Source organism: Haplochromis burtoni, unplaced genomic scaffold, assembly GCF_018398535.1.
Source record: "Haplochromis burtoni strain Fernald_Lab_line unplaced genomic scaffold, NCSU_Asbu1 Contig_58, whole genome shotgun sequence".
Classification (NCBI taxonomy): domain Eukaryota; kingdom Metazoa; phylum Chordata; class Actinopteri; order Cichliformes; family Cichlidae; genus Haplochromis; species Haplochromis burtoni.
Genome location: NW_024582419.1, coordinates 1,608,040 through 1,628,248, shown reverse-complemented (window position 1 = coordinate 1,628,248; position 20,209 = coordinate 1,608,040). Strand labels below are relative to the sequence as shown.

General features: G+C 41.2%; 3 protein-coding genes across 8 annotated transcripts in view; 1 reads left to right on the top strand and 2 right to left on the bottom strand.

Moving 5' to 3' along the window:
• fam49bb (family with sequence similarity 49 member Bb) overlaps window positions 1–1,148 on the bottom strand; it is a 40,964-nt gene extending 39,816 nt beyond the window's left edge. The window contains exon 1 of the mRNA XM_005922531.3: window positions 900–1,148. The gene's annotated coding sequence lies outside the window, so the exon portion shown is untranslated. The remainder of the gene's footprint in view (window positions 1–899) is intronic.
• Window positions 1,149–3,143: 1,995 nt separating this feature from the next.
• On the top strand, window positions 3,144–6,196 carry si:dkey-37o8.1 (Elongation factor 1-alpha-like). The gene is made up of 7 exons (XM_005922529.3): window positions 3,144–3,967; window positions 4,043–4,222; window positions 4,296–4,592; window positions 4,677–4,827; window positions 4,990–5,246; window positions 5,319–5,553; window positions 5,639–6,196. The coding sequence occupies exons 1-7, from the start codon at window positions 3,824–3,826 to the stop codon at window positions 5,743–5,745; spliced, it is 1,371 nt and encodes a 456-aa protein (XP_005922591.1). The 5' UTR covers window positions 3,144–3,823; the 3' UTR covers window positions 5,746–6,196.
• A 582-nt stretch (window positions 6,197–6,778) lies between these two features.
• asap1b (ArfGAP with SH3 domain, ankyrin repeat and PH domain 1b) overlaps window positions 6,779–20,209 on the bottom strand; it is an 80,621-nt gene continuing 67,190 nt past the window's right edge. For 2 of the 6 annotated variants that reach the window (XM_042220976.1, XM_042220977.1), the window contains 9 exons: window positions 19,175–19,282; window positions 16,145–16,373; window positions 13,619–13,687; window positions 12,934–13,095; window positions 11,094–11,172; window positions 10,933–10,997; window positions 10,298–10,845; window positions 8,841–8,963; window positions 6,779–8,750 (listed from right to left, as the gene is read on the bottom strand). In XM_042220976.1, coding sequence (XP_042076910.1) covers window positions 8,676–8,750; window positions 8,841–8,963; window positions 10,298–10,845; window positions 10,933–10,997; window positions 11,094–11,172; window positions 12,934–13,095; window positions 13,619–13,687; window positions 16,145–16,373; window positions 19,175–19,282 — 1,458 coding nt within the window. In that variant the 3' untranslated portion in view covers window positions 6,779–8,675. The remainder of the gene's footprint in view (window positions 8,751–8,840; window positions 8,964–10,297; window positions 10,846–10,932; window positions 10,998–11,093; window positions 11,173–12,933; window positions 13,096–13,618; window positions 13,688–16,144; window positions 16,374–19,174; window positions 19,283–20,209) is intronic. The other 4 variants (XM_042220980.1, XM_042220981.1, XM_042220979.1 and 1 more) reach the window with 3 other exon arrangements.

Below are 20,209 nucleotides of genomic sequence, written 5' to 3'. Positions count from 1 at the left end.
AACAAATCGTCTGGATGTTTCATTTCCACTTCTGGGCAGACAGGAAATTATATACTGTGGTTACACTGAAACACTGATGCAAAGATTAAGCATGCAGTCTACAGAAATCCCAGTGCTGGACTGCAAAAAAGGGTCCTCATTTTCAGGTACTTGATATTACTTGGCAACTGTAGTTACTATTCATGTAAGAAACCTCTATAAAGAGCATATAAAGCATGCGGTGACTTCAATTAACCAACAGCAGGTCTAATTTCGGACTTTTGCAGGTATGTGTATACTCTGCGGCTGCTACTGCTGACACTTTATATGAACTCCCAGCGCTTTGAAATCAAGCCACAGCTTTTAAAATAAAAATATGACCGAAGACAAACCCAGCCCTGAACCTGCTGCCCCATCTGTCACTGTGTGTGCATTTCCTTTAATGAAGCTTCATTTGCTGCCTGCAAGCGCGCAGTCCTAATCCACAGCCATACGGTCCGTTTAAAACTGTGCACACACGCCAAACACAGCTGATAGCCTGGTCATCGGTGAAGTGCTGTGGGTCAGGCATGTATCGCTCAGCGTCTGTGGATAACTTAAGGGAAATCCTGCTAAGCATCGGAGCCTAATGCCTCCTGTCTGAGAACCAGTCCGTTGTTCTGAAAGGGGAAGTTAACGGTACACCGAGGATGTAACACCGTCATGCTCGCATTTACCCCTCCTTTTACTTTAACGCCAACTTAACCCTACCTAGGTTTGATTTTACCTGATTTCTTTTTAAATTCAACAGTTTTGCCTTCGAGGAGCAAAATCTAACACTCAGAGCAAGCTTCAATGAATGGCATACGGCGGACAGCGAAGGTGACTAACAGAAAGGGGAGAAAGAGTGCGAATAAAGTAGTATTTTCTTTGTGTTTTACCTTGATGCTCGCGGAGAAACACGGCAACCGTCGGCTGGACACCACGCTACAAGCAGCGGTACGGGCTCAAAGAAAGGGAACAGCGATTTGCTGCCGCTGTTTCCGGGTTAGCTATCCAGCGTCAAACGATAGGGGAGTTCGGTTTGTCCCACCTCTGAGCGCGGATGGGGGTGAGTTGCACACCTTCCTCCCCCTCCAGAACTGAAAATAGATGCGCCCGGTCAGCGGACGCGCGCGATACTGTGTCAACGGTCACCTCCACTTATCACTACTAAAATAGATTTAATGGAACCCACCGCCGCGTAAATTAGGTCTTCTTAGACAGTACGTGCAGTGTTTGCACTTAGTTCTTCAATCGGACATCAAATCTGAAGCCTTTTCTACCGACGTGCCCTTGGGCAATAAACTAGCATAGCGCCTCTAGGTGACGCTGTTCTGTTATTTCGCCCCAGAATCTATCAGCGAGTTTTAATCCTCGATTTCCATGCATGTCATTGAAATTATTCGTGCTAATAATGACGCTGACTACTTTAATTCACAAAATATGGTGAATATTGTCTGTGGTCTTTTCCTTCTGTCTGGCAGTTTCGTCTTCAACATCCTTTTCCCGGTATATCCACCGTCCCTCCTCTGCACATCTCTCTAACTTTGTCTCCAAGCTCAGCCTGAGCTGTCCCTCTGACAGGGGCGCGTCCAGATTTTGTTTTATAGGGGTGGCCATATGCTGGCCACTAAGAATATTGGGGTGGCACACCAAAAACAGATTTTCCAGTTTTATTATGCTGCTGCCAAATATAGGTTACTTAAAAAAAAGTTTATATCACTGAAAATGGGTACATATGAAAACCAAATAAGATTTTCAAATCTATAATAATCTGTTTTAAGTAGAAATAAACAAGTTAATGTTTCAACTCATTGTAGGGTGTCTTCTTCTCTCTTATGGTCCCGTTTATTAGTATTATTACCAACACAGGACAGTCCTGAAGATGCTAAGTGAAAATCATCTTCAGTTCTTCCTTCTGCCACCCTCTCCAAACCATACAGCACAGGATGTAAGCATCCCACAAATGCTTGATTGGATTGAGATATGGGGAAAGTCAAAATCTCAAACCATTCCTGAACCATTTCTTTGCTTTGTGCGTTATCCTGGTGAAAGACCCGACTGGTCTGCAGTAGGTCATCTGTTGGATTGAACCACTTCACTCCCCACATGGATCAGAGAAGGCTCTCTGATCCATGTGGGGAGTGAAGTGGTTGCCCATAAACCTGTTGTTGGTTCACCACTGTTCCCTCCTTGGACCGCTTTTGATCGATACTAACCACTGCAGACCAGTAACACCCCACAAGAGCTGCAGTACAGCTGCAGTAATTTGGTATATACTATTGGTATAGTTTTTTCCATAATCACAGTAATATATATTATTTTGATTTTTATTCTCTGTCATCATTCACCTGCTGAATTCTCACTGGGTTGTGTTGACATTTAAATGGTCCGTTGACCCACTTTCAGGCATTTTTTTTTCTCATTGTGGAAGGAAAATGGCCTGAAAGTGGGTTGACACGCCTTTATGCAAACATAGATATCTGAAAGGTATTTAGTATGTGAAGTTAAAATGAACAGAAATCGTTCAATTCTGTACCCTCAAACTTTGGACCATAAAATGTTTTTTATGGAAATTGAATCTGGTTGATTGATGATTGATGATGAACTTGGGTCTTGAAAATTAAAACAAAATGCACATATTAACAAAAATATTTTCTGATTTATAATTAGAGTACCATCTGTAAATTGACTTTCTGCTGATATTTTTGTTTCTGTGGTACAAATTGTCATATTTGCTCAACCCAGCATGAAAGTTGAATTTTTATGACTAAGAAATTCTTATTAAAAAGGCTTCCACATGCTTTATTTTGTAGTGTTGTGAAATTCATCTATATATCATTTAGAAATTGTCACTAATTATCTTTTGTAATTTGAAGGTTTTATTAGTGTGTGTTCAAATATGGGACTTTGCTGGAGTGCTGGAACTTCTTTTTCATATTTTAACTAACCAATACTCAGATAAATCTTAATGTATTTGTCCCAAATTACAGATGCTGATTTATTTGGATGATAATAAAGTCCAGTGAAAAGTTCATGTTTTTATTTCTAGTAGTTTTTAAGATATTCACGTTCAAACACTGGAGCAGATTTCACTGAGCAACAAAACATTAGTTTGATTTGAAATTAAGTGAGCCTCCTGCTAAAATGTTTAATGATTTATAGTTATTAAAACAGCTACAAACATGGCTTATGAATGGTTGGATCAGCATTATCCCTCATTGTGATTAAGCTCAATACATTCAAAACATCAGCTGTGCTTTTCCCACTACACTTCAAACCAGCAGACTCTCAGTATGATGGATTTGATCTGTTTTGTCATTATATTTTTGACACAGATACTAAACGTGCCCGTTATCTGTTCAGTTCACTCTTCAGCAATCAGTAAGTGAGACAAGTGTTGAGCGCGCTCCAGCTCCAGAGAAAGACTCACCTGGCTGTAATTTGAGCTCATCAGAGGATCCATGATGAGGCCCTAAGAGAGAAGCGAGTGTAACGGTCTGTTTCTGCACACTGATCAAAAGATTGCGCTGAAACATTGGGACTTTAAACAAAAATACAGATTACAGTCACAAAGCAGATCAATATATTCTTGAAACTTCAAGCTTCAAAGCCACTTTGCCTTTAAGCAGCACTTATTTGTCATCAAAGTGTGACTGATCCCAATTAAGCTTGATTAAGCAGCACACCTGTCTTCAGTTATGCATCCTCTGGGGGCTATAAAGGCTCTCCAAAGAGGATGGCCAGATCCATTTGCTAGAAAACGACAGTTTCTGAAGCTCTGCAGCGCTCTTGATTACGTTTTGCAACGCCATCTCCAACCATGGGAAAAGAGAAGACTCATGTTAACGTGGTGATTATCGGCCACGTTGACAGTGGGAAATCCACCACCACCGGACACCTGGTCTACAAGTGTGGAGGAATTGATCAAAGGAGGCTGGAGAAATTTGAGAAGGCTGCGAATGAAGTGAGTAAAAACAAAAACAATTTCTGCAAAACTTCCAAGTTTTCAAGTGTTAAACTCATTCTGCTTGACTTCCAGATGGGGAAGAGCTCCTTTAAATTTGCCTGGGTGCTGGACAAGCTGAAAGCTGAGCGGGAGCGAGGAATCACCATCGATATCACGCTGCTGAAGTTCAACACCCAGAAATACATCATGACTGTAATTGATGCTCCGGGCCACCGTGACTTCATCAAAAACATGATAACTGGGACGTCACAGGTAGGAAGTACACGCGTGCTTGAATATCTGTTGCTATGAATGCTGCCTTTTCCTAAAGCTCATATCATTTCAGGCTGACGTTGCCCTCCTGGTGGTCTCTGCAGCCAAAGGAGAGTATGAGGCCGGCGTGTCTCGGAGTGGTCAGACCAGAGAGCATGCCTTGCTGGCTTATACTCTAGGTGTGAAGCAAATCATAGTCTGTGTGAACAAGATGGACCTGACCGAGCCACCTTACAGCCAGAGCCGCTTCGAGGAAGTGATGCGAGGGGTGAGCGGCTTCCTCAGGAAGATTGGCTACGACACCACGGCTGTGCCCTTCGTTCCAGTTTCAGGCTGGACTGGGGAGAACATGATCACCGCATCTCAAAGGGTAATGATGTTTTCAAGCTTTTTTCCCCCCCCCTTTAAACCCCAGAAGTTGGCTTGCAATGATGTAAAAGTAACGTCTGCACAGATGCCGTGGTTTCAAGGCTGGAAGGTGAGACGAAAGGAAGGGAATAAAAGTGGGAAGACGCTGCTTGAAGTCCTGGACTCGATTCAGCCACCTGTGCGCACAGTCAACAAGCCACTACGATTACCTCTGCAGGATGTCTACAAAATTGGAGGTGATGTCAATCGCTGCTTTTGATCCCATTTTCTCGATTTCTTGGTCTGAGCTCAATTACAGCTTCATTTATGAAAAATGCAGTAGAGGAAGTACAGTATTGTTTTTAGAGTAGAAAATGTCTGTAAACATGCTGAAATTGAAGTGTTTCTTACTCCTCCAGGAGTTGGGACTGTGCCAGTGGGTAAAATTGAAACTGGTGTCCTGAAGCCTGGCATGATGCTGACGTTCTCCCCTGCCAAGCTCACTGCAGAGGTAAAGTCTATTGAGATGCACCACCAGGGGCTGGAGACGGCTCTGCCCGGCCACAATGTTGGCTTTAACATCAAGAACGTGTCCGTGAAGAACCTGCGGCGTGGGGACGTGGCTGGGAACGCTCAGCAGGATCCTCCTTCAGATGTTAAAAGCTTTGACGCTCAGGTTGGTTCACTGCAGGAAGAAATTGCCTCACTTTTTTTGGTTTGTTTCCACTAAACCTTGCTTTTGTCTTAGGTGATAATCCTGAACCATCCAGGGAAGATCAAAGCAGGCTACTCCCCAGTTCTGGACTGCCACACAGCCCACGTCACCTGCCGTTTCGCTGAGCTGAAGGAGAAGCTCGACCGCCGCACGGGCAAGAAGCTGGAGGACCACCCGCAGATCCTCATGTCTGGAGATGCGGCCACAGTCAAACTGGTCCCCATCAAGCCCATGTGTGTGGAGAGCTTCTTCACATACCCTCCTTTAGGTAAGCACAGATCTCTTCATGCACACAACTCTGCGTGTTTGAATCCTCCTGGTTGTGCCCTCGTTTGTCTGGCTCTTCTTCACAGGTCGCTTCGCGGCGAGAGACCTGAAGCAGACGGTCGCTGTAGGAGTCATCAAGTCAGTGGAAAAGAACCACGGCTCAAAACTGCACAAAGCTCAAGTTTGTAAATAAGTTTTTGGTTTACCAGAGGTCTGGTAATGCTGCTTCATGGGAAGAGTTTTATTTGATGAAATGTATTTGTGTTGTGACACAAAAAGCTTATGTTGTCTTTAAAGTGTATAGTATTCCTGTGTTGATAAACCCAGAAGTAGAGTTTGGTTGGTTTTTTGGTTTAAAATTGAATGTCTCAAAATAAAATGGTGTGGAGAAGAACTGGTTTAAGTGTCTTTACTGTTGAACCGTCAACGGCATCTTAATGTACATCTGAAAGAACTTCAACTAAACTCTCCTCAGGGATAGTCTTAAATATTGCTTAAAGCTGAATGAGAAGCCTCAGCATCTCATGGTGCACAACATCTCCAGTTTGTAATAAAGTCATGCTTTAAATTGTAAAGCACCAAATGCAGAGTTTATTGGTTCTAATGAGTATGGTCTGGATTTTCAAGTTCGTTTACAACAGCCGGCATCTGAAATCTAAACTTTTAATGTTTTGAGTGGCACATGGAGTCACTTTAGCGTCCTGTACTGGTAGTTTGTGCCTTGCTTTGGCAAAAGAATGCTAGTGTGAAACTTCAATGTGCTAAATGGGGGTGTAAAGTTTTCAGTTTCTCTCCCTACAACTTGAGCCTCTACTCTAGATTTAAGGCTACTTGTAATGTTTTTGGTTTGGTGTGCATTTTGAACAGAAAACCTCGTAAGTAGTTTAAGCCTGAATCGAATATACACCACTGTATTGCAATTGTGCTTTATACTACATGTTGAAATACACTTTGAGAACTCAAATCAGTTCTATGCTAGTAAAACGCCAGCTTCTAAGCAACAGCATATTTATGTAAATTTAACATTAGCAGTGAAAGTTTAATATAGAAACGATAGATGGCGTTTACACAAGTTGCCAATTTTTATTTGAGTAACCCCAAAACTAAAATTCCAGAGAAATCCCAAATTTCTCCAGCTTAACATCAACAGCAACTTTAGAAACAAATGCTTGGCTTAAAGCCGTAAAGACCTCAAAACTACATGTCGACCAAATAAAAGACCAGGCTCAAGGTTTAAATACAGCACTTTTAATGATACAATGGGTTGATGGGTTTGTTCCTTAACATGGGAAGAACTGCAGGTTGGTGTGGACCAGGTGAAAGTACATCAGCTCTCTAAAGTCCACCTCATCTAAAAAGACATCTCTGGTTCACAGGTAAACCTGGAAATGTACTAAATCCAAGAGGCAACTGCTGGAGCTGAAACGAAGCCAGCAGGGGAACTGCAGTTCCTCTGGTGGCCACTTGAGGCTGGCTCCAGAAGGGAGTAGACTCCCATGTTAAAATAACTTGACAGCATTAAGAAGCATGTTTACAGCCTGGTAGAAAAACAAAAACATTTTTGGTCTCAGGGGTAGTTTCTTTCCCCCCCTTCATAACTTTTTTTTTAAAAACTCATCCATCTAGGTATATAAGTAAGGGGTGTGACCACATAGATTGAAAGGCATCCCAATTGTTGTCTGCTAGGCCTCGTCCACTTTGTGCCGTTGGTGCCTTTCAGAGCATTTTTAATAGCTCTCAACTAATATCACAGTTTGCTGTGTGGTAGAGACCATCCAAGAAGCTTCTCCTTCAATTTTGCCGAGTTAAATTCTAGTATTATTATCGTTAGTGTGTTACTCAGCACACCCATACTGTTTATGAACGCAGTGTGCCATATAAGGTAACTTCTGGCTTTGAAAAGCCAACATGGCACTGACTAAAACAGCGCCGAAGCTTGAAAAATACAGTCCAAAACCGGCGGCCATTTCCGTCCGTCTTTTATACTGCCTACGACTGAATCCAGTAACAGAATGATATCACATGACTCAAACTAAAAAGAAAAAAATTCAAGCTCATGAGGTTTTACAAGACACTGAACTGTGAACACAGGTTGTTGTGAGACTTCTAGCCTGTCAGAAAAATCAAGTTATTGCTAAGATGTCCTCTGGAGTTTCCCGTACTTGTCATTAATAGTGGCTTTTAACAACAGGATACATTTTGCGCAGTCCTGCTTTATATTAATAGTGGCTCTTCAAACCCTGAGGTGAGCGTCGTCGAACGCAGCACTCCACTCATTTCCAGTCATTGTTACACCATGCACAGAAAAAAGGTCAAAGGACTGTGGAGATGGCGTTGAGTTCACACACAGAGCATACATACAGTGAACAGTGTAACAAGGAGTAAATTAGTGACCTACAGTGAACCACAGGCGTTGATATTCCACCACACAGTAGCAGCAGGTTTCTATACTGTAAAACAACCATAATACGAGTACACACAAAGCAAGCAAGAACAAAGAGTACATTAAATGACTTTTTTTTTTCCTCTTTCTTCCATCTCGGGAAGAGTCAGTGGGAGACTTCCTGCCTCTTCAGTCAATTGTGGTGGTAAACAGGGATGCAAGACAAACAATGACATGACCTATTTCACATTCCATTTCATATTTGTCCTTTTCCCAGAAATATGAGCAGATAGTTATTTGAGGGCCGGTAAAATCAATACAGATAAAATTCAAACTCTACCACCCTGATGCTTAATCTGACAGGCAGAGAGCAATGGTACATGTTTTGTACAATAAAACATGTATGTACACTCACACACAAATATATATATTTACATACATATATACACAGTAACAGCATAAACATAGACTTTAAGGTAAGTGCTAGGGTTTTGAGAGTGGCTTCGTCACAGCCGTGCTATAGGGTTAAGATAATACTGGTAGAGGAAGAATACACACATTCTTTGTACAGCATGGATGAGGCATCCATGGCTAGATGAGCCTTCGTGGGGTTTCTTCTTGGTGTGTTGTTGTTTTTTTTCTTCTTTAGGACACTTGTCTTGTGACAAGAGGTGTTATGAGAGCTATTTACAGGACCTCCCAATTTAGGGACAGAGGTGTAGTGCAAGTCTTTCTGGCTGTCAGTCACTCAGGATGTGCACAAAAGACATGGGGAATACTCCTTTTCTTTCCGGATCTCCTTCAATGTGCCCGATCTGGAGGCAAAGCAAAGGAATATTGTGCGATTTTGTTTTTTAAACTGCGAGATGTTCAAAAGGTACAAGATACGCTTAGGCCACACTCACCCACCACTCCTGGTCCTCTTCCCCTGTTACTATAATCACCTCTCCTTCAACAAATGTCAGTTCGTCATCATTGTCAGCCTGGCAGTCGTAGATCGTCTTCACCCGCCGGGCTTTGTTCTTCCCCTGGACAGAAACAAACAGCAGAACCAGTTCAGTCCGACCACTCTGGCTTTGTGCGATTCATAACAGCACCATTACGCATTTAGAGTTTGCCATCTAGGCTTCGACATCATCACTCCCCACAAATATGTTACACCGAAAAAATGGGGAGTGATGATGAAATAAAAAGTCTGTCTGCGAAGTTCGTATCTGGGACGCTATATTTAAATTTACTTTAACTTTAATGGTGTCGGGGACAGCGCTGACCCAAGGTGACCGCTCTCCACATATTGGGATGGCGTCTCTGGAATATGACGAGTAGTAGTGAGGCGTGTTAATTAACTAGCCTGCAGGGTTTACTCCATTTATTAATAATAACAGAGATGTATTTAAATTTAGTATAACACAATGTGTCCAGACACATTTAACACAATAAAACAGATATTTTTTAAGAGTAACCATGTTTTTGTTGTAAGACTGAAATGTCCCCCGAGCATCTGGTGAGATCTGAACAAACCTTTGAAGACAGGAACAGTTTACAAAGACATGTCGCATAGGTGTCAAGTGGTGCTTCTTTTATATCCGATAGTCATGTACTGGCATAGAGCAATCCAGCTGATTTAGTGGAAAACACACCACAGCTGTACATTTTATCTCATGTTCATGCAAACTCTAATAGTTATCTTTGCATATGTAAATGCAGGCGTTGTAAATTAAGTCCATGCCATATCTGGCACATTGTATCAAACGCCTACACGCCTAACCTCAAATATGCTGTTTATCAACAAATTTCGCACCAAAAAAGAGGAAGTGACAGAGCAAATGTATATTCTGGGGTTTTACCAACAGATAAAAAGATCTGTAGGAGTGTTTTCACTGAGTTTATTAAATAAAAGCAGCTTCACTCAGAGGCAGAGTCAATGAGAGTCTCCACTGGGAACGAATTCAACCCATTTATACTCTAAAACTACAAATTATCTCAGACACAGAGGACAAAACATCCAGGATCTTAAGGTAGGTTTGTAACTTTTGTACTTTTCAATCTGAAAAAAAAGACATAAGGTCCAGTCTGGATTATACGGTGACAAAAACAATGGCAAGTTTACCTGATATACTGTGAAGTGGCAGGCATTTAGGAATGCAGGAGTTTGTAGTGTGTTGATGTTAACATTGTTCGCATTAAGAAAGTCTATGCTGGAGGGACTTTTGCAATGATTAACATCTATATACGTGATAGCTGAAATATTATATATGAGTAAATATACAAAGACGTAAAAATGTGTATGTTTACACTGTTATTTCTTTTTTTAAAAGTACTGTATTTGAGGAACCCTTAGAAATAATATGCGAGTCCATACCGTTGTGATCTTCCTTGGGAGGGGCACAGGTGTCTCTTGGGTGCCTGCAGGGGTCCCGTTGGTGTCTTCAGCAGACTGTTGAGATGGGGTCCCTATATTTGCCTGCTGATTAGGTGACGGCGAGTCTTGAGGCTGTGGGTGCGGTTGAGGATGAGTTTGAGGCGGAGGTGGAGGCTGTATTTGGGGCCTTGGCGTTGGCTCTCCGTGGAGCGGCCTGGGAGCAGACTCGACTGACCCAGGTTTTGGGGGGATGTCTGCAAGATGAGGCTTGGGAGGGAGGTCTTTGAGCTGGGGTTTAGGTGGTAGGTCACCCAGCTGAGGTTTGGGAGGGAGGTCGGAGAGCTGCGGCTTCGGAGGAAGGTCTCCAGGTTTAGGGGGGAGTTCCGACACCTGCGGTTTTGGGGGAAGGTCTCCCGGCTGAGGCCTCTCCACCAGAGGAACCTTCTGCGGGGTTTCAGCTGGCGGCGGAGACTTCTGGAAGACCTCTGGAGGAAGGCTAGGCTTATCCACAGACGGATGGTGTATGGTGTCAATCTTACGCAATGCCACTGGAGAGGTAACCGCATAGTGGCTCATTAATACCTTTGTAATTCAACTACTTGCACTAAAAACACAAAATATCCAAACGTCTGTACCTTTCTGAGGTAGTTTGGGAAGAACCCTTGGACCAAGTGTAGACTTTGTGTTGCTTGAAGTAGAGCTAGGAAAAAAAAAGTGAAATAACTATATTTGAAAAAAACAAAACTATTTCACAAAGAAGAGGCTTCAACATCCACACAGTTTCTGTCAAAGATACCTTTGCTGTTGAGGAATGCCTTCAAACTTGTTGGAAACAGGAGACATCTTAGTCACCGGAGGAGGGGTGGAGTCGCTTCCTAAAAATTAACATCGATGATGGCAATACGAGATTATTTAACACCATATTGGAGCGCTGGCCAAGAGATTAATTTAATATAAATATGGAAATAAATCAACATGCTGTGATGGTTAAAAACAACAAAAAAAACAATGAGGGAGGCGTCATCTGGCTGAGCTTTCCATGAGCCCCTCGTTATTTGGAAACAGGGGTTGTTGTGCAACTAAATACCATCTTTTTATTAGTGGTTGGGTTTAGAGTGTGCGTGTGTGAGAGACATGGGAACGTAGCCCCAATAACAGTAAAAATTTCCCTAAAGATATGACCACATGTAAAATGTGATTGTTTTTTAAATCAAATCCACAGTTGTATAAGCATATTTGTCTCTATATGCACTTTAAAGCTATTCTGAATGGTGATTTGAGGATGTTCACAAAGTTGTGAATTAGATAGTTTATAATGCAACCATATGGAAGTTCTCTGTATATATTTAAACATACAGACTGTAGATAAAGGAACAGATTTTTGGTACCATTTGTAGTCAATTTGTAGTCCAAATGCTGTTGGCCAATCAGGATCTAGCGATCTTTGGTTGAACATATTTGCTAGAATACAATTTCAGAATCATCGATTAAACTCCACCAAAATCTGTCCTTTGTTAGCTTTTTAAAATTTAGCTGCTACTGTAAACAACAGCTCGGCCCGGGTAACATCTGGCTAAACCAGAAAACTGAAAAACTTCCCGCCAGAGGCTAACGACACGATTATACTTTGATGTGGACTCGAACAGCTGGAGACATCGAGTCTAAATAGTCTAAGTGGTTGAAGCATCGTTGCTACACTGTAATGCTAAGTTTTTGTGGATTAATGCTTTCAGCGACAAAACATTTGGTTCTCCCATCTCCCCCAGCCTGTTGGGGCAGATGGCCTCTCTCAGGCTGTTTCTGCTGGAGGTTTCTTCCTGTTAAAAGGGAGTTTTTCCTCCCCACTATCGCCAAGTGTTTGCTTAAAGGGGGTCATCAGATTATGGAGTTGTTGGGGTCTTTGCTATAATATTTATACTATAAAGAGCCTTGACGTCACTGCTGTTGTGATTTAGAGCTATAAAATAAAACTTACTTGAATTATTTTATTTCTGTTATTTTCACGTTTTACTGGTTTTTACTTTCCTTTAAAAAACAAAAACAACAAACAAACAAGTGTTTTATATTCTATTGGTGTCTTTTAAATTGAAAGCACTATGTTGTTTTTTTAAAAGTGCTTACTAAATAAAGTTGGATTGGACTGGACATCCAGTAGATATTAACTACAAATTACTCGACAAATGCAGCTCTACAGAAATGTATAGGATGTGTAGAGGGACTGTTTATGACTCTTCAGACTGCATAAGAGACAAAAATGGAAGAAACAGTTTGTGGAACTTAATAAACAAAAGTCAAAATACTAAAAGAAATCAGCTAAAATAAAAAAAAAATCGAAACTATGTCCACTTATTAGCTTTAAAAACACATTTTAAGGTGGTAATTATTCAATGGAATCTACCTCCGGTGGGATACATGACCTATGAATCTCTGGGTAAGAGCGCATGAACTCAAAACGCTCTGGAAAAACCTAGAAGTGGACGCAGAGTTAACATTCGGTTTTTCCTCTCCTAAGTGAAATTAACTTAAAAAAATGAACAAAACTTCTCTGGAGAATCGTGATCTTCTATCTTCAGACTGGAACCACACGCCTGAGTGAAACCAGCCCTACTGTTACAGAACGTGTGCTTGCATCTCACCCCCGGTTACGCCCCCTTTACTGTGTGGACTGTGAGAGAGTGGGCTGGGTGGGTCGGACAGGGTGCGTTTGTGTCCAGGAGGGGGGGGCGGCGGTCTCTTCTTGGACAGGGTGGAGCTGCCTCCTGGTGTGAGTGAAGAGGGAGGGCCGGATGGGGGAGGAGCTGGAGGAGCGATACATAAGACACATGAGGTGATGAAGCCCACCAAAAAGATAAACAAATAAAAAAAATAACAGGTAAAGGAGATAAAGGAGAGGATAATGAGGAGGAGACAAGTTAATGCAAGTAAAACAATATTGTTTGAACATATAAATACACACAGGAGTGTCTGGACGGGGACTTTTATTTTTTAAATACGCCTGCCTTTATCTACTGGGACTCCAAAGCAGTCACTGGTCACCAGTACAGAGAAGAGTAGGGTGAAAGCAGCTAATAGAGAGCTCAGCCAGAGAGGAATCAGCTGTGGTTAGGAGTTTACAGCCCATGGATGGTGGGAAAAAAGAATTTAAAAAAATCACATAGGCAATAAATAATTAAAAGCTTGCCTATGTGGTGCCGTTATTCACTTAAATAAATGCCACCACCCCGTAAAAGTGAGCTGTAAAAGGAAGAAACAACTGAGGGACAACTGTATGTGGGGCACACAGCCGAGTAAGGAGGGAGAACATAAAACCAGGATATTCACTGATGTATGGTCGAGTGCCAGCCAGTGTGGCGTAGTGCGAATGAGAGCCAAGGAATGCCAAGTGTGGAGCTGAAAGAATAGAGAAACAAAAAAGAGAAAGAAAACAGAGCGAGATGAGGAGTGTGGGAGAGAATCTACAGTATGTCAGTCTTATAAAAGAGCTGCTCCCACATGCTGTAAAATAACAAGATGAAATCTTATCAGTGGCAAGCAAAGCAAAAAAAAGAAGAAAACAAAAAGAAGAGGAGAAACGGTGTGAAGCCGCCCCCCGGGGAGCCAGCTCTTCAGCACCCACTGAGAGAGAGGGAGAAAGAGAGAGCGCCGCCAATGAAGGGTTAGCGTGATATTCTCAATGCATCTATGATGTTTTCCCTCTTAATCTTATTTTTGCATAAAATGACTTGTTTCCAGTGCTGTTTTGGTTATTTACTGGTAGCTGAACCTGTGAGAAATATTAATGCTCATTCTTCAGGGACATTTAGGAGGACAGGAACTAAAAAGATCAAAGCACAGTTCACATGAGAAGACGTCTCTGACACAGCCGCAGGCGTTGTCCCTTAAGCATCATAAACACTGGACAGACTGACCAATCATATTGTGACGATCAAGGATAAAAACACTACAACGTGGCTGAAGCGATAAAGGCTAATTATAGATAAGGTTATGGTGGACTTTCACCCGTGACACTGGGATTTGTGACCAACAGGAAACCAAAAGTAAATGTGGAATTATTAATCTTCTGTTTGTTAGACATAATGGACACAGTTCAGCCGGGTTTAAGCAAAGATTATGGTCTCAAAAACAACATTTCCCCGTGCGCAGGAACTTTTTCTCAGGCGTAAAGCTCTGACATTACAAAAGCACGACCGGTCAGTTCTGATTATGATGTTTTGGGGACAACACTGACAGAAATATCAGATCGCGGAGGGGAAGAGGAAGAGAGGAAGATACTTGGTACCTACGAGCATTTGTCATTGCTTTTCCAAAGATAAAAATGTGAGAAAAAAATGCTAAAATTAATATGAATGGAAAAATTGTGTTTGTATAGCTTAGTACGCTCATCTGTACTCTCAAGCAAAGGGAGCAAACATACCTAATATAAAGCTGCATTAGCTATTAGCTACTATCCCCAGCTACTAAACCAATAACAAGCACTGCTTGAACTTCTGTGATATGCTCATAGTTATGTATAACAGCCAAAGACTGTGGCTGCTGTACGGGAGAGAGGCGTTACATCACATCCTCTAACTGAGCTGTGTGGGTGAATGACTTTTGAGGACTTCAAAAAGTCATATTGTGAAAATGAGAGAGAACTCTAGTTTCCATCTCTGCTGTCAGAGATCAGACGTCCAAACATTTTAGGGAATTCATCCATCACTCTGTGTTAACGTGAGCTTATTTTTTGAGCCACCGTAGAGATATCTAAAAAAATAAATAAATAAATAAAATTAAGGTCTTAGTTCAAGTAGTTTTCCAGATGACGGGGTTTTAAAATTGCCCTTTAAAACTGATGCTAGAAGATAAAACTCCCTTTTCCTTTAATTCATTTCATTTTTAAGGAAACTAATGAGTTCAGGGGCCTGAAAATTTGCATAATTCCTGTTAAGATGTGTTGGCTGGAGAAGCAAACACAGAAGTAGATTAATACTGTAATCTACTTCTGTGTGAAATTTAGTATCCATAGTATTAAAAAAAATTCACATTTTGATTCAACGTCTCACATTTTTATGTAATAATTTCTCTCCTTTTTACACACTGGGTGCTTGTTGTGCTACTGTGGAAAGCAGGCTTAGCCAAGGGTCACCAGAAAGAGGTTAATTTGAACTGGAAACAAGTGAAATTTCACACCCCTTTGCTTTAGGAAAAATAAGATTTGAATGCTATGCGATGGATTAAATGACTGTTAAGATGGATGCTGGCAGAGTTAAGCTTATGCAGTGTTTTCAGAGAAAGCTAGTACAGGTCCACAGGGGGAGGAGTGTTATTTTTAATTCCAATATTGCAGAGACAGCACGCCCACAGTACACTCTGTGGATACCTTGCCCAGGCTAACGATTAAGTAAGTGTGTATCCTCCTTTGCCACCTTGCCCTCTGCTACAGCCGTGTTTTCCTGAACGTTTACAGTGTAAGCAATCTTAATGACACCCGCTTCCCGCCCTCTGATCTGTGTGCTGACAAATTGCATACCACTGCAGGGTGTGGAAACTGACTGACAGCACAAAGAAGGAACTTTCCATTAAAGTCATTTACAAAGCATTCCCACAAACCTTATCCTGACTGCAAATAATCAAACATTAACAGACATAATAAAGTCATTTCCACAGGCCATCTTTCCTCCACAGTTATCAGCCACAGCAGAGCATGCATACAACCTTTAGACCATTTGCATCACAGGCTGACATTTGCAAAAGGAGATATTAGCAGAATGTGACCTCCTGAATTTATTCGAGCTAGAGCCTGATAAAACTGAATGCGGTCGGAAAACCGATGCAGGCTCAAAGCCGCTCGGAGCAGCTAGGTCTGACCTTTGCCCTGGTTCCTGGGTGGCAGCGGCGGCCCGTCGGCCACCGGGGAGGAGCTGAGGTCGGTGGAGGCGCTGTACATCTGGTTAGTAAAGGCGCTGTAGGAGAGACGCTGCTGCTTGTCCCTCTGGCTGATGAAGCCCGGCAGGGAGAGCTTGTCGTGGGGTGAGAGGCTGGAGGAGTGGCAGAAGCTCTGAGGCCTCGGGGAGCGGTCCTTCTTGATGGGACTGGGCTGCAGAAGGACACATGACAGATGAGACCGAGCTGACATCAGTCACTGTAACCTGAGCATAGACACGATAAAAGATCGATGCAGCTTTCACCCAATGCAGAAATGCCCCAAACCTGCATTCTTTACAGTGGCCAGCAGGTGGAGACTCCTCTGTTTACAAGCAGACGTCTAGATTTTTGGTAAAAAGCCCCTCAGCTCGTTTCCAAACATTTCCATGATGATTTTATGAGCTCACCTGCTAGTTTTAGGTCATAATTATTAAAATATGTTTTTTGTAAACTGTAAATAATTCTAAGAGTCATAAAGGAGGATTATACAGAATATACTCACTGGCTAACCACTTACCAATCACAAAATTCCTCTGTAATACTACAGAACTGATGCTGCGACAAAAAAAAATTACACATTTGTGCTTTAAGATGACTAAAATATACATGCCATCAGTAATGCTGAACCTCTAGTATTATTCTTAGCGATGTTCAAGGGAGCTTTTACACTTTATTTTGAAATGCTTTTAAGACAGAGATGACAAATAACTGTTGCTTTGAGAAGGTTTTTAGTCACTATGAACTACTTCAGTCACTTTTCTATGCAGGCTTGCAAACTGAAGTGTTAAAATAATGCCTCAAGTCTACAACATTTGGTATCCTTTGCAGAGCCTGACAGATGATGTTGCTCAGCCAGAACTATGAGCTGATATCAGCTTACCACCGACACAAACGTAGCTTTTATGTAGAGCATAGGGCTGTGCGATATGACCAAAATCTCATATCCCGATATAAGAATTCTATCGTCCCATAACGATATAAATCACAAAAATGTAACATTTTCTGTAAATTATGTGAATCTCAGGCAGCTCGACTTGCGGGAAGTGTTTCCAGCTGCGCGTCATGTAGCTGGAGTCGAGTGTTTTAACCGATGCATGAAACTATACATTTTCAGACATAAGTTGTAACGGCCGCCGTTTTCTTTGAGTATTTATTACACGGCGTGCTGCGGGGGAAAAGCCTGTTCTAACGTTTGAGTCTAAGGTTTATTTTTTAGCACCTGGCGGCTCTTTTTTACTTCTCATCCGTAAATAATCTGCTCTTTCACGTGATTCAGTTTATTTTTAAAAGTCTCAACAGGATCTTGAGCTTTATTGTGAAAGGTTTATGTGGAACATAAACAAGCGGACACGCGATGCTTTACCGTCGTTGTTGCTAGCGACAACGCATAAAAACAGCCACTTGTCCGTCCGTAGTGTGGTTATATAAAATATAAGAGAAAGAGAGAACTTTAAGAAATTAATATCGCCACTACAGTGACCATCAAAACCATGAAAAAATATTACCGTAAACAGTTTATTTTGCAACACCACGAAACAAACGATAGCGTAAAATGAAACGATAGACGTTTTTTTATCGTCATCCGATATATATCGTTATATCGAACAGCCCTAGTAGAGCAGTTTGATGAGTATGGTTCTGGAGTAGTTTGCAGCTTACATCTAACCTGCTGTTGCTTAAAGCGTAAAAGCCTGTCGAAGAAAGCCCGACATCTGCTTGTTCTGACCTACAAATGACACAGCATCACTACACTCCGTCTCATTTCCTTAAGCTCGCCTTATTTCTCCATTTTTATAGTCTTACAAATCTTCAGTTATCTTTTTTTTTTCTACAACATTAAACCGTTTTCCTGACTCATGCCGCATTACGCCACGGTGCATTTAACCTACTCTAAAGGGAAGACGCATCTGCATCCACCGTTAACTTCAGCCTCTACATCAGGGTGTCAAACCAGATTTATTCTAATAGTGTATTTTCTAAGTAGTTTTTATTGCGTGGAAATGATTAGTTTTAGTTTTGTTTGAATGAGTTTCTGTGTTCAGCACAACAAAAACGCAGAACCTTTTCAAATCTTGTTGACATCCAGAGTCTCAAACACGTCTATCAAACCTCATCAGGCAAATTATATTACAGTTTTTTAACAAAAATAACAAATAATAAAAATTTTATTTTCCCGGTTTCACAAAACCATTTCGTTTAGCTTTTATTTTTTTCTAAAATTCTGCTTTTTATTTTTATTAAATTAGCTAAACTGTTTTTCACATCTATTTGTAGTTTTTTTATTTAGTTTTAGCTAATTATACTAACCTTGTGTCAAACATAGGGCCCGGGGACCAGAACCGGGTCATTAAAGAGTCTGATCTGAACCGGTGAATGTTGTTTTAAACTACACAAAGATAAATACTAGAAACCATCAAAAACACACAAATTTAGGTGGGTTTTCAACATAAATTAATCAGTGGACAATTTCACATTTTATTCAACAGGAAAAATGGAACATTTTCTTCGAATTAACAGAAAATTGCAGTTTTTTTATATTAGGAAAGTTTACAGATTAATTTCTTAGGCTGAACGGTACCCAGCCATGCTGATTTACTAGAATGACATATCTGTGTAATGACCTTAGGTTGGCCAAATACTGAAATCCAGAAATGTGGACATTTTCAGAACGTACTTTGACTTCTTAACCCCAAAAAAATGTTTTCTTTATAGATTATCATCAGTCTGGCTCATTTAAGGTCAAATTTATCTGCATGTGACCCACGTATGTACTAAAATGAGCTTCACAGCCGTGCTCTACATATATGAATCTATGGGGAAGTTCTTTTTTTGGTGATGTGGAGGCGACAACAACAACAATAAAGCACAAAGCCAGACAGCCAGTGGGCTGCAGAGGAAATCTGAACAGTCATATCTGACCTTCAGCCTCACTCATAACCAGATTCCTTGTTAAATTTGGCGTCGTGCTCAGACCTTATCGTCGAGGTCGTCGTCGCTCTCGTCCATCTCCTCCAGTCGGAGGCTCCACTCGTACTCCACGTGGATGTGCGGGTTGAACTTCCCCTCTGCGGCCTGCACGAGCTGACACACACAAACAAATCCGTTAACTCAAACTGCAGCTCTACACAAACAGATCATTACGGCTACGAGACAGAGAAGGTGGATCAAAACTGGCTGCTAATTAAAGCCCCCAAAAACTATGAATGGGAAGAAGAAGCAGCGCAATAAGAAATAATGAGGCAGCGTAAAGAGACTAATGTCACAGGTTAGACTGAGTCAGAGCCACAGTGAGTGCTGAGCATCAGTCATCATTCTTTTCTAGACGGCAGTAATTATCCAGTTTGTGAACACAAAAAACAACAGCAGTTTTTAAAAAATGTATTATTATTATTATTATTATTTCTTTTTCTTCTCAAACAGTAAGATTTTAAAGATGTTATTTACTTTTCCCCACACGTGTACCTTCAATAATAATCCACAGCTTTGCCCACCCAGTCAATAACACCCATTATCCTAACAGTCACTGATTTGGCTTTATTATTTACTTCTTTTCTCTTGTCTGGCACATCATTAAACTAAAAAAAACCCTGAGACTTGGAGATTTAACTGCTCTCTGCAGCCACTGATGATGCACAGGACACAAACATGAACATCTGGAGGTTGTATAGACATGGAGATATTACAGATATACGGTATTAACTCAGGGGGAGAAGGTATGTTAAAAAAGGAGGGGGCAGGAAAAATATTGAATTAAATTTATTTGTAAAAGGGGTAAATGTGAGGAATAAATATGATGAGGGATTTTGAAAATTGTTTAAATATAAAATAAGGCACAGAAATATGAAACTGCAACACAACTGCTAAACAAATTTATCAAACCGAGGAAAAAAACATAGCTAAAGTAACAGTTCAACATGATTTTTTTTAGATAATAGTTTCTATTTATTTAATTTTTATTTATGTTTCAGTCTTTCATTTATTTTTACAAATAACTGGAATAAAAATTAT